At 40.8% G+C, this 14277-nt stretch overlaps 1 protein-coding gene across 1 annotated transcript; it reads left to right on the forward strand.

Annotated features, from left to right (window-relative positions):
- The first annotated feature begins 8836 nt into the window (after positions 1-8836).
- Positions 8837-13939, forward strand: fdx2 (ferredoxin 2). Its single transcript, XM_012850480.3, has 5 exons — positions 8837-9047; positions 9360-9411; positions 12522-12628; positions 12706-12793; positions 12867-13939. The coding sequence occupies exons 1-5, from the start codon at positions 8861-8863 to the stop codon at positions 13021-13023; spliced, it is 591 nt and encodes a 196-aa protein (XP_012705934.2). The 5' UTR covers positions 8837-8860; the 3' UTR covers positions 13024-13939.
- Positions 13940-14277: the final 338 nt, after the last annotated feature.

Here is a 14277-nt window from a genome sequence, read left to right on the forward strand (position 1 = left end):
GGCCAAAATGGGTTTCCTCCAGAGAATGACTGGACTCATCCTCAAAGTAGAGCTGCTACTTACTACATCAAAAGCAATCAGTCAAGGTGGTGCAGGCATCTGATCAGAAGGCCCCTGGGCACCTCCCTTTGGAAGTTTTCATGGCAAGCCCCACTGAGAGGAGACCCAGAACCCCCTGGAGGGACTGCATATCCCATATGACTAAGGAATGCATTTGGGTCCCTCAGAATGAGCTGGAAGGAGTCACTTGGGATGGATGGATGGCTGGATGGATGGCTGGATGGATGGATGGATGGATGGATGGATGGATGGATGGATGGATGGATGGATGAATGGATGGATGGATGGATGGATGGATGGATGGATGGATGGATGGATGGATGGCTGGATGGATGGCTGGATGGATGGGTGGATGGATGGATGGATGGACGGACGGACGGACGGAGACCTTGACTATAAACATACACAACATTTTTAATGAAAATGATTTGGAGCTCTGATATTAGCCTATCGATGCTCTTCACTGTCCCTGCCCTGTTGAGAATGCCTAACTGTCCTATTTTCAGCCATCTGACCCAAATATTCACCCATAGCCAAATAGCATCTGAAGAAAATATTTATGATCAAAAGAAACAGGCATTGTGCTATTTGAACTCAACACTACAAACGTATTGATGGCAAACAGTGCGGGACTGAGGACAACTCTGTACGAGACAATGAGCCAAACATTAGTGGGGTGCATGCATATATTTCAGTCTCTGTATCATCTGAGCCTTGCATAGACTAGAGAAAATCCACAATAAGGTTTTGCTTTTAAAGTTGACTCCGATTACTGGTTGTGTTGTCCTTTCATCGCAAAGACCTTATGATTGAAAAAAACTGATGATGCCCATAATTAGTGTTTTTACTTCTAACCAAAACATTAGGTTTTAATGCATTTTAACTACATCATAAAATATAGATTTCATTTCTTCATCCATCCATCAAACCACTTTATCCCTCATGGGGTCACGGGGGGTTGCTGGTGCCTATCTCCAGCGTTCACCGGGCAAGAGGCAGGGTACACCCTGGACAGGTCGCCAGTCTGTCGCAGGGCAATACAGAGACAGACAGGACAAACAACCATTCACACCTAAGGAATATTTGGAGAAGCCAATTAACCTAAACGTCATGTTTTTGGACTGTGGGAGGAAGCCGGAGAGAACCCACGCATGCACAGGAAGAACATGCAAACTCCATGCAGAAAGACCCAGGGGTGAACTCAAACCCAGGACCTTCTTGCTGCAAGGCAACAGTGCTACCCACTGCGCCACTGTGCAGCCCTTTCATTTCTTCAATTGAATTAATTTTACTTTAGTTATGTTTAATAGTAAGATGCAAAACATTGACTAATTAGTAGTGCTTTGGTTTTAAATCCTACAGTTTAGTGCCTTGAAGTAGAGTTTTCCATCTTTGATCAGTGCTATTATTGTCAAATGTGGATAATTATTGTATTTTCTATAAGGATTTAGAAGCAGTTAGAAGTTAATTTTCTAAAACAATTCAAAAGAAGAGCCTCCTGCATTAGTGATGCTTCCCTCTAAATGTACATAAAAGTTGCAGCTGATGTCTTTTATACAAATAACAGACGTTCCTCTTTGCTTTTCATCCAAGGAACACGTGGGCTTTTTTCTTCTTTTTTTCAGTGGATTATTTTTGGTGAGAGCTCCAGCTCTCAAATTTCAAGGTTTTGAAGGACTAACAAGAACAGAAACGCTGATCCAACATCCTAATCCAACCTCTGTGCTGACTTTAGGACCACACAGGCAGACAGGGATGACAGACAGGGGTGTATTTATTTTCATTTTTAAATCTCAGATATTTTTTTTCTTTAATTTTGCAATTACAAAAAACAAGCAAACAAACAAAAAAAAAAAAACAATCCCTGAACTGGGCTAATCATTTTGGCTTTCGTGAACTATTTGGATTTGTTGACAGGCCTTCCTGACCTATTAAACCTTTGACCTCTCTCTTCTACTTTTCTTTATCCTTTGTCAAAGGTCAACAACCAGCGGTCAGAGCCGCTGATCACAGGCCAGACGGTAGTCAGTCAGGCCGCGGTTTGAGCCAACATCTTATTTAGCAGTGGGAAGTTTTCTGTGGAGCGTGTAGGAAAGGTCATCAATTACCAGCAACAGCAGCCTGCCTCCCCGCAGAGACTCGTAAGACATTCTCTCATTTAAACGTGTGACGTGCAATGCAGAAAAAGTGTTCAAGGAACATTAAGATCTCCTAAGGTTGGACTAAGAGTCAGCTTTCTCTGCATTAATCACAGCTCGCTGGCTGCTTCTGTGTTTACTCACTTACAATGGGTTTTGCTTTTTTTTTTTTTCTGACTGAAAAACAAGCATTCCCACATCGACGGGGAAAGAAAGGCCATAGGGCAATTATTTTAACCTGTTTCTAATTACCTGCTCTCTGAGGGTTTTGTGACTCATCGCGGAGAGAGGGAGTTCCAACAATGCTGCTCATACGCAGGTTAGCACACGCCGAGGTTTCCACCATTAAGATCAACATCCAGATAAGATTAAACGGAATGGAAGTGGGTTACGGCAGTTCACATAGTTTTCCTTGTCAGTACATTTCCTTTGAAGTTTTTCAGGTCCCGTGGATCAGCAGGATTGCTGTAAACTTCCTGCCACTGCTACTGACACACATCCAACACAGTAGTTTTAACATCAGCGCCTTCCAAAGCAAACATTTGAAATTTAAATAAGTGCGGATTTGATGCATTTGTTCTATGTGGACTGGATTAATACCAAATAGAAATGACAAAACTGTCATTTTAAGTCAGTCCAGGTCTGAGCAGAAGTAATGCCAAAGAAGACAGTCAAAACATTATGAATACTGACCTAATGAAACAGAATAAATACACAACGAAACACCCGGGATTAGAGAACTGTCTAACTAAAAGGAAAAACGACAAACACAACTAAACATTTGTCCTAAAATCCAAAATGCAAACTCAAAGTCTAACTGGATCATGACAGGAAAGGATTGGGTGTTATGCCTCTAAATGCTTGAAAGGTTCTGCTGTGAGAGGTAAAGTAAAGTCAACTAGAAAAACAACAACAATGGGAATGCTGACAGGAGTGATTGAGAACACCCGATGGACAGCTGGGAACTTTTCCATACGTTTTCTGCCTTTGGAACCTTGTGTGTACATGGTCTCCAGAGAGTCAGTGAGAAAATGTCTAAGCATCGCTGGTGAGGGGAGCAAAATTAATTGCATAGCTTTCCTGCAGAGGGCCTCAAGAGGGTGCATGTGTTTTTGTACTACATGGTCACCAGGGAGTAAAGGGAGTCTAGCAGCTAAAGGCCACTTTATATCCCAGTCACACATAAAACTGCATCCAGGGCCCAACAAAACCATAAAAACTCTGAATTCACTCACAGATAAACGTCCCCGGACAATAGTACCGTTCAGGTGTACGACTGTTAGAGAAAGCTCTCGTAAAAAAGTGCAATACTGTTTCATTTATGCGAATTTAGAGTCTATAAAATTGATGAATTTATATGCCAGTCAGTTGACTCCAAGCTGACTCCACCATAAAGCAAAAAAGTTGACAATGTGGCCCATTTTGCTTTTTTATGACGAACAACCTGGGAGGAACCCCCTGCCTCCAGCTCCAGATGGGAGGCTTGTATACGTCTTCCAGCCCACTTCGTAACAACGGATCCTTCTGAGCAAAGCTCGTTGTGAGGTAATCAGGTGGAGATAAGAAGTGAAATTTTAGAGGGAATCCATGAGGATGAGGTCACAGGTTGTTAAGAGTCAGCCAAGCTGATGAATCACCTCGCGAATACCAACAAAGCTCCCCCTCGCTAAAGATTTATGTAATTGGCACTGCTGTTTTTTTTTTTTTCTTCCTATGCAGCTCCCCCTATTTCTTATGGATAAGGAGGCATGAAAGAGCCTGGGCTCCCTACCTGTCTCCAGTCATAACATCACTTATTTGTCTTCACACATCAGTGGTCGTAATCTCCCTAAACTACAGCCAAGAAACAGACAGGACGCAACACAAAATCTCTCACTCCGGGATAAAATTGGCTTGTGCTGTGCTTAGAATAAATGGAAGCCTTTTATTGAGTCTCCTGACCTACAATCTGTGAGTAATAGAAAAATAAATGATGACTGAGTAGAAGTGAAAACTTTTGTTCTCACATTAAGTGAATCTTAAACGAGTCTGGACAAGTCAGAGCTGCAAATACAAAGCAGTTACGCAAACAAGATGTTACGAAATTTAAACACAACTTCCACGTATTTCTATGGGATCTTCAAACATGTTTCCCACGCCTGGACCTATTTTACATTTTGTCACATCAAAAACCATAAATCTCTGTATTGGAATTTTAGGGGATCAATCAACACAAGCACTGTTTAATTGTGCAGTGGTAGGGTAACGATGCATAGCTTTTGTATTCATAAAACACTGAATCATATTCTGAGCAATTGTATTAAATCACCTTTACCCTGACAACCCTAAATAAAATCCGGCATTAATCAAAGAAGCAGCCAAGATGCCCGTGGTAACTCTGGAAGAGCTGCAGAGATCTAGAGCTCAGATCTGCATCTGTTGACAGGACATCTCTTAGTTTTGCTCTAGACAAAAATCAACTTCATGAAAGAGTGGGAAGATCAAAGTTAGTGTTGAAAGAGCCACAAGAGAAAAGAAAGAAGAAAAAAGTAATAGCTGTCGAATCAGCAAAATGCACTGAAGCGATGGATTTTTCATCATGGAGCAGGTAAGATACAAACACTAGTGGGAAAGAGTGAAAGCGCTAGCATAGTCTATCCTGTACAGCTAAATAATGAGAATAGTTCCACTTTGAGGAACCAAGGGGGGTAAAACTGACTGAATAAAACAAAGTTTTTAAGGGTTTGAAATGTGTAACATATGGGAAAAAAAATATTTAAGGCTTAAATGTCCAGGAATTCAGATTTAGTGTACCTTTGATAAACTCCACTAATAAATTATAAATATTGAAATGATTGTTATATTATTATTATGTATTTGACCTGGTAAAGTCCCAGTGAGATTGAAAAAATATTTGTTATATGAATATAGCCAATGCATAAAAATGGTAAATTACTAAATTTAAATAGATGGAAAATTATGTGGATTTAGAAATTCTTTCAAACAAAGGTGATGAAGGAAGCAGTGTCAGTTAGCAGGAGGCCTGCAAGAGTTCCAGTAGTGATGGTGGCCAGTGGCAGTAAAGTGGCAGATTAGGAGCCTTCAGGTATCCTATAAGAGCACAAAACACAAAAAAATCTACAAGGATACTTGTAGTAATAAAAAGCTCTACCTATCACCGAGGACTGCTGTCATCCAGCTGAAGGATTGTTTCTTGTCTGTCGTCATCAAACAAGGAAAAACACTTCACACAAGCAAAGACATCGAGAACATATAATAATGTTTTTTTTTTCCTTCACAGGCTATGAGACTGCTCAACAGAAACTAAACACTAGTTATTGTGTCTAGTACCATACCAAGCTGTTAAGTTGTGTTATTTAATTGTGTTTTTTATGCAATAAGTTCAGCTAGAACACTTCCTCACTATTAAATATTCCACCACAATCTTTAAGTGGTATTAAAAAATCATGAATGACAGCAAGTCACCCATGATGCTGTAGGTCACTTAAAAGCAAACCTCTATATGCACCTCAGTGGATATTGTGGATACTTTGCTCCTGACTCTGTTGGGACAGATTGCGGATGGCCTCTTCCTGTTTCAGCATGGCTGCAAACCATCGCACAAAGCAAGGTCTATGGAGACGTGAATGAGACAGTTTATTGCTGAAGAGCCTGACTGGCCTGTAGAGAGTCATGACCCCATCCTGACAGAACAACGAGGCCAGAGCCAGGCCACAGCCAGGTTTCCTTGTCTGACATCCAAGTCTGACATTTTTCAGAATTTTAGATCTAAAACCAAGAATCCTTCTCAAATAGTTTCAAATGTATGCATTACTTTGTGTTGGACTGTGACATAAAACTCCAATAGATTACACCGCAGGCTGGGCTTTGTTTTTTGCTAGTAGGAATAACTATGGAGGGCTCTGTAGTAAGCGGGCGAAGGAGAAAAATAATGAGTTGAGACCTTTTCCAAACATTAGGGAAGAGCTTCAATAGGTTTAGATAAGTCACAGCTGCCACTGCAAAGAAATACAATGCGGTTACCCAAATAAGATGTGCTCCACTGTAAAAAAAACAATGTTAATTTCAAAGCACTACTGTTGTGTGTTTAAACACGTTATTTGTGTACGTATAGTCATATCCGCTGATCCTTTGAAAAGATGGTGAAATGAACCCGAGTACTGAATAAGCACCACAGGGATTTAAAAGACTTTCCCAGAAACAAGAAGGGAATACGGTTTAGTGACTATTTTACAGTAAGTGTAAATAATATTTTTTTCAGTTGCGTCAGTGCCAGAATGAGGACTTTGCATTTTATACATTCAAATTTATTCAAACTGAAACTCTTTGCTTTTTGTCATCCTCACTTTACCTCAGACAAAATGGAACTGAAATTGTTGTGGCTTTCACACCTCCATGCATGTCTCACACATTTAGCTACAAACCTTTATGGTGTTATGTTTTACAGAACACAGAAGATATAGTTATATATTATTAGTGTTATCAAGCATCAATAATCCAATTGCCGGACAATGAACAAAGCAGTTGAAATGAGGTCTCTATCACAACGTCATGGTGCCACAGGCACATATTTTTTGTGACTTATGATTCATAATTACAACCTTTTGCATTGACAGGCTTTCCTCGGCATCTGCTCTTTGAGGCAAGACACAACAGATAGTCAGAATTGGCCCGAGGCATAAGCAGGCTAAGCTGCTGCTTTCAGCCCCCAGGCCAGCAGAGGGAGTGCTCAACTTCTAACTGAAAAGAGAGATAAGAAAATGTCAAACTTTTTGTGATGAATTTAGAGAAATTGCCAAAAAGAATTTGAAAACAAAGACATTTTAAAATGGTTCATTTATTGATTATTAAAACTGATTTTCTTCTTATTTAATTAATTTACAACTGGAAACTAAAATAATTATTTTCTTTGAAAGTCATAATTTTTAAAAGCTAAAATCTGCCATTTCTCGCCATTGGGTAAATTTTCATCACCAACATTTACACAAAGATAAAGACTAGAAATTATTTTGCATGCCAAGTAATAAAGTGCCTTACAAAAGCACATTTTCTGCCTTTTTTTTACCTCTGGAATATCGCCAAAATTAGAAATATTCTGTCCAGGAGTGATGCTGAAAAACCTTTCCATGCATTTGTTACTTCAAGGCTGGACTATTGTAATTCTTTACTATCAGGAAGTCCACAAAATGCAGTTCAAAGTCTTCAGCTGATCCAAAATGCTGCAGCAAGAGTTCTGATGAAAATCAACAAGAGGGATCATATTTCTCCAATTTTTTTTAGCTTCCCTGCATTGGTTTCCTGTTAAATCAAAAATAGAATTTAAAAGTCTCCTTCTCACATATAAATCCCCTAATAATCAAACTCCATCTTATATCAGAGCTCTAATTACCCCGTATGTTCCTAACAGAGCACTTCGCTCTCAGACTGCAGGTCTGCTGGTGGTTCCTAGAGTCTCTAAAAGTAGAATGGGAGGCAGATCCTTTAGCTATCAGGCTCCTCTCCTGTGGAACCAACTCCCAGTTTTCGTCTGTGAGGCAGACACCCTGTCTACTTTTAACTAGGCTTAAAACTTTCCTTTTTGATAAAGTTTAAAGTTAAAGTGGCTCATGTTACCCTGAGCTACCTCTATAGTTATGCTGCTATAGGCTTAGGCTACTGGAGGACATCAGGGTCTATTTTTCTCACTATCAGTTTTCCCACAGTTCCCCAATTTTGCATTGTTTGTTGTCATTTCAACTTTTAACTTTATGTTCTGTAGAAATTAGAGTTCACCTCATAAATAAAAATTTGTATATAATAATGTTTTGATTGATCATGACCTGGATGACTGAGAATCTTCACCATCATAAAGGGGCAAGAAAAAAGCAATTTTAAATTAAAATCCCAAGAAAGTATTGTTTAAGGTTTTTCCACAAGCCAAGTAGAGGGCACAGATGCTATAACTGAACTTTCTAAACATTAAAAAAAAAAAAAATGCTATGTGTAGACAACTGTCATGGTGAGCCACAGTGGGGGGCAGCATCATGCTGTGGGGGAGACTTTCATCAGCAAAGGTCTTGAGACAGGGGCAAAGGTTCACATCCTTCAGGACAATGACCCCAGACACACAGGCAGAACTACACAGTAATGGTTTAGATAAAAGCACATTCATGTTTTAAAATAGCTTGCTTAACATCAGGGCATTAAATCTCATTAAGAATTAAAAATTGATGCACACATGCTCTATCAATCCAACATGAATAAAATTATGCCATTTTAACATAAATAAAAAATAAATAAGATAAAAAAACCTAAATTAAAATAACAGGTAAAATGCTAAGTATTTAGATGTGCAAAATTGGTAGTGATAAACCACGATAGACTTGTATTTGTAATTGCAGCACAAATTGGTTCTATAACAGCGATTCAAATACAAACGCACAACATTTGCATTCTGAAAACAGTTTATAACTTTTCGTCCACTTATCAGTCATGCACTACTCTGCGTTGATCCCAAATAAAATGAAAAACAAACGAAAAAACATCGAAGTCTCTATTTCCCGTTTTGACCGCGGTGCATTAGCGCCCTCTGCTGTCGAAGAAGCGCTCAAAAACAGGAAGCGGCTGCTTGGCGTCTCTCTTTTCCTATTGGCCGGTTTGGCCCATGTGACCAAAACAGAGTCATGGCGGCGGCCGCAGCAGCCAGGTCGAGCATGGGTCTGACTTTGAGGCTCTCCAGAGTTATCCCGGACTGCCGCTCATGTCCGCTGTACAGGTTTAAGGGCTGCCTCCACAGCGCAGCCGGCTCCCAGAGGACGGGCTCCTTGGATAGCCTCCGGACCACCAGTCGCCATTTACAGACGAGTATATGTGAGTGGAGCAGCCTGCTAACAGTCTTTAGCCTCATTTTTAGGGTCCGTTCGTTACCTGTGAAATGTTTGTTCCAAAATACCCGATAACTAATAACAAGTCGCCTGTCTGACTGATTCCTAGTGCGTGCAAAGTTTGGCTTTCAGCTAATATTTCCATCCCTGGATGGTTTAATAACTCTTGTGTAACTTCTTGCCGGCTGGAGTTGTTATGAAACTTCTGCAAGATCTGTGCAACAAGTCTTTGCATTTCCACTGATATTAATCAGCCCCTTCATTCATTAAGTTTCCGTTTCTGTCTCTATGAAAAAAGGTCTCTACCAGGCTGAAGAGGGCAGCTCCAACGCGGAGGACCCAGATGATGTGTAAGTCCAAAGGGCTTTTATTGTGAAGTTCTACACAGCGATAAACGGGGACTTACCAAAGACGACTTTAGACGTTAACAATAAAAATCCACCACTGAAAAGTTGAAAATGTTTTATTGCAAACTGACCAAATCCTGATTTCTCAATTATTTAGAGCAGTTTATAGTTAAGATGTGGGTCTGGGTTGATCACAGAGCACAAAAACAAAATAAATGGGTTATTCAGATTAGGACTCTTATCTGCAAATGCTCCAGCGTTTGGGTCAACATTATTAGGATTAATGTGGGCAATGATGATTATGATAATAATTAATATAATAATAATAATAATAATAATAATAATAATAATAATAATAATAATAATAATAATCATCATCATCATCATGTGGACACAATTAAACACGGAAACAGTTACAATTGCAAATGCACTCAACACAAATTTGGGAGTCATTTGGAAGTGGAAGGTGTGTTTTTTTGGGGTGTTTTTTTTAGTTCCTTTTTAAAAAAAAAAAATCCAAATTGAAATAAGTGAACTGATGCCTCCAATTAAAACCTAGTTCATCTACATGTCTTCTGAAACCAACCAAGTGTCCACTTGTGTCCGAATGAATCTCAGTATTAAAGGTATACTATGGAACCGGGGTTGATTTTCCAGCGAGGCTCCCCCCAGAAGTATGCCTTTAAGCCAGCTGTTCGGTGAGGGCCTTGGAAGTTTGTTAGAGAACAAGCAGCAGCGTGAAGACAGGAACACGGAACGGCCGGGGGGGACGCTCTGGAAATGTTTAAAGCAGGGTTAGGTTAGGAAACAGCGGGCCAAGCTTTGGACGCCTTGCAGAGGATTGTTCAATCCGTCCTCTGATAATGGAAGAGAGAGAATGGCACAGTTGCCATGATAACATCGATCTAAGTTCAACACAACTGAACCATATGACTGAATTACCTCCTCAAGATTTCAAGTTCTACGAAGGCCCACTGAGGACCTTGGCCCATATTCACAGAGATTCTCAGAGTCCTCTCAGGGAGCTCCTATCTTAGCCTAAAAATTCCTACCTGGGAGTCTTAGTTTAGTTTAGGAGCGATTCCGATAGCTGCTGAGAGCGACTCTGAGGAAGAAGACAATGCTGTCTTTTAAGAGCTGTGATTGGCTGATACTACAAGAAGAAAAAACAACACCAATTCGCTCCTAGTGATCAAAGGAGCGATATTGGAGCAGATTATGAACTGTGTTACGATGATGAAAACTAACTAAATTTATTGATCGTCACACAGCATGAAAATGTTATAAAGCACCGTATTTAGATCCTCATCATTATTCTGATTTGCTCACTGTTATGTTCATTTGCCAGTCATTTTACCACCTTATGTAGTTGATACAAATGCGCACTCACCTGTCGGCATTTTACTGGGATTGTCTGCTCGTATAAAGCGGTCGTATTTGGCAAAATGGCCGGCCTGAGATGGAGAGGGGAAAAAATGGAAAAGGCGAGCGGCAACAGATCTGTCCGTTCTGCTCTGGGCGGCGAAGGAATGTTTAAAGGTAAATTGGTGCGTGGACCGCGGCACAAACTCACAGCCTTTGAATCATAACGCCACAGATCAATGCGCCTCTTTCTCTGCGCATCTTTGGTGCTTTTTTTTACGCACCAGCCTGAAAAGTGAGAAGCGCTGCAGCAATCAAAGTGAGCAGATGGCGTCACACAAGCAAACTTCTAGATGATCGGTCTATTAAAATAACCATGTGATACCAAAAATAATTCCTCACCTCTTTTATATATATTCTTTGTAAATGTCTCCGCTTTTTATCCATGATTATCCAACATTTTTTGTAATATTTATCCTCGCTAAAGTGAAGTTAGGTAGAGCCGCCTTTAACCAACCCGTGAGGGCCATTCAGAACCGTGTCCTTTTTTAAAACAGGCCTGAACACGTTTTCATGCAGAAAGGGCCTATGAATGCTAACCACAAACTGATTTTTAACCTTATCTTACTGTTTTTAATTGAGTATGTTTTTAATTTCCTTTATCTTGTCTTTTTTTCTTTTAACTCTGTAGCACTTTGAGAGCTTGCTGATGAAAAGTGCATTAGAAATGTAATTAATTTACGAGATTATTACAACAATTTATAAACTGAGCCAAAAAACAAAGTATATTCTCTTCAATAATTTTGTCTTCTTAAGATAGAACAGAAAAAGATTCAGAACTAGAAAGTTTGTCCAATAGGTCTTCTATATTGCACCAGCTGCTGCCTCTCAACTGAGTTTTTAAAACATGTTTCACTTTTTCTTCCTGAAAACAAAAATCCCATTTTCCTGTTTGATGTTTTCCCATTTTATACAAAGTATTATTTAATCCTATATGATCAAAATGTTATCTAGGTATAATTGTCTGGGATTTACTCCACGCCTGGCGAACCAGGAAACGTGCGGGGGGGGGGGCTTTCAGGTAGGCACACGCTCAAAGTTAATATGAGAGCCTGGTGAAAGAGAGCCAGAGAAACACTTGTTTGAAAAGAAATTAAATTGGTTTCAAAGCCAAACAGAACCACTGCAGGGTGGGAGTTTTTTGGATTGAAACCAAATGACGGCACCCGTTTAATTTGTCTGAGCCGGCAGGTCGAGAGGATATGCTTGCATTACTGTGCCATTATCATATTAGTTGAGTAAGACATTATAAGTTTCAGAAAAAATTACGCTCCAGCTAAATTTATCGTGACGGGCCTACCTGGACATACCTCTAAGTTTGAAATGAGAAAACCTTTACTAAGACATTGTTGGAGAGGACCAACTGTTTATTGGCAATGTTACTTCCGTGCCAGGTGACAAAGGAGAATGATTTAGGTTAATTTAAAGTAAATATCTGACTTATTGGTCCTTTAACTCATGTCGGGCAGAGTAAAAATATCACTTTGAGAACTGTTGCGTTTAGATCACAGTTATGCATTGCTTTGTCTTGGTCTACCACCTAGAATCCCAGTGACAACCTTGATTATTGTGGTTCTAACATGACAGAAAGAAACCATCCAAGGCGTGGCACGAATGCTTTCGCAAGGCACCGGTCTGCATCTTCTAAGTGACTCGTTTCTTTTGTTAATGACATTATTTCTAACCTCTAGGGTCAACGTGGTCTACATTGACCGGTCTGGCAAGAGGATCCCAGTTAAGGCCAAAGTTGGCGACAACGTCCTCTACTTGGCTCACAAACACGGAGTGGACCTTGAAGGTGAGGGTGGACAGGGCTCCACTAAAGCGTCCTGCTGGAGTAGTTGGATAACCGTCGCCCCTGATGTTGTCTTGCAGGAGCCTGTGAGGCATCGCTGGCCTGCTCTACGTGCCACGTCTACGTGAGCTCTTCCCATTTCGACAAACTTCCAGAGCCCGAAGAGAGGTGAGGAGGCCGCCGATCGCGTCCTGTGTGCCCCGGGTTCTCGGCAAATGCTAACACGTGTCTCGCTCCCCAGGGAGGACGACATGCTCGACATGGCGCCCATGCTTCAGGAGAACTCCCGCCTGGGATGTCAGATCGTTCTCACTCCGGATCTTGACGGCATCGAGCTCACCCTGCCCAAGGTCACGAGGAACTTCTATGTGGACGGCCATGTTCCCAAACCTCATTGAGCAGATAAACAGAGACTGGACAGGGGGGGGACTGGATAAAAAAAAATGAGAAGGTGTCTCTGTGAGCAAAGCACCACGTCCTGGTTGAGTGATGGAGGGTGACTGAAGAGATGCGACGGCTAGGGTGGTGTTATCCCTAGCAGCTCCCAGAGCATCTTGCTGGCATTTCCAACTGTTTAACCAAATCCGGGACAGACTTTAGACGAGATCAGGTCTGTAAACACTAAGACAGTGGTGATCTCAAAGGGTTACGTGTAAAAGAAACTGTGGTGGTTCAACTGATATATTTATTTAAGTGGAGCCTTTCTCTAGCCATTTGCGAAGACATCATTCAACCTCACAGACTGCTCGCCGCTCAAAAAGTTAAAGATTCACGCCGATGAGCAGAGTCTGCGTCTGTGCGGGTGAATGGGACATTCCTCGTTACAGCTTATATACGCACAAGTATCACAAAGTGTTAATCGTTCTGATCTCAGTCGTCACACGTTCTACTATGCATTGGATTTCTTTCTCATGTACCGTAGTCACCTATAGATACCGCAGCGTTCTAGAAGTCCCTGCTGTTTGGCTCTGGAGCCCGACAGAAAAGCCATACAAGTTAAGTGTACTCGATGTCTGAAGTCCGGATGGATGCTGACACTTGATGCTTATTTGTTTAAACATATCAAAACGCTTCAGGTGCAATGAATTTGAGTGAAAACTCAATTGAAAGATGTTTTTTTGTTTGTTTGTTTTATTTGTTTTTCTTTCAGCAGTTATTCAAGATTTAGCTGAGATTGGGAACATTCACATTTCCTCACGATGGGTTTACTCAAGTCAGCTGCACTTGTCCAACATACGCACAAAATGTCTTTATTTTCAGTTTTTGGCTAAAATATTTCACATTGTGCAATAAAATCCGCTCAAAAACTCTTGAGTTGCATCTATTTCATTTCAGGCTTAAACACAAATCACCGATTTTACCAATTGAAAAATAATAACCAAATGCTTACAAGCAACCCTGTCCATATCCTGCAGCTATGCACGCTTTGCACATCAGCTTGCAGGTAAAACCGAACTGCCGTTTTACACCGAGCCGGTGCAATCTGCTAAACCAAGATCACGTGTGACCCCCACAGGCCGACCCACAACCCGGCTGATTCACAGCACTCCGTTCAATCGGGTTGAATTCCAAACAAATGCACCGGTTCCTAAACATTTTAGGGCGATTTTGCACGATCCAAGGTGAGTTTTGAACAGGCACACCAACGGGGC

Source organism: Fundulus heteroclitus, chromosome 5 (assembly GCF_011125445.2).
Source record: "Fundulus heteroclitus isolate FHET01 chromosome 5, MU-UCD_Fhet_4.1, whole genome shotgun sequence".
Taxonomy (NCBI): domain Eukaryota; kingdom Metazoa; phylum Chordata; class Actinopteri; order Cyprinodontiformes; family Fundulidae; genus Fundulus; species Fundulus heteroclitus.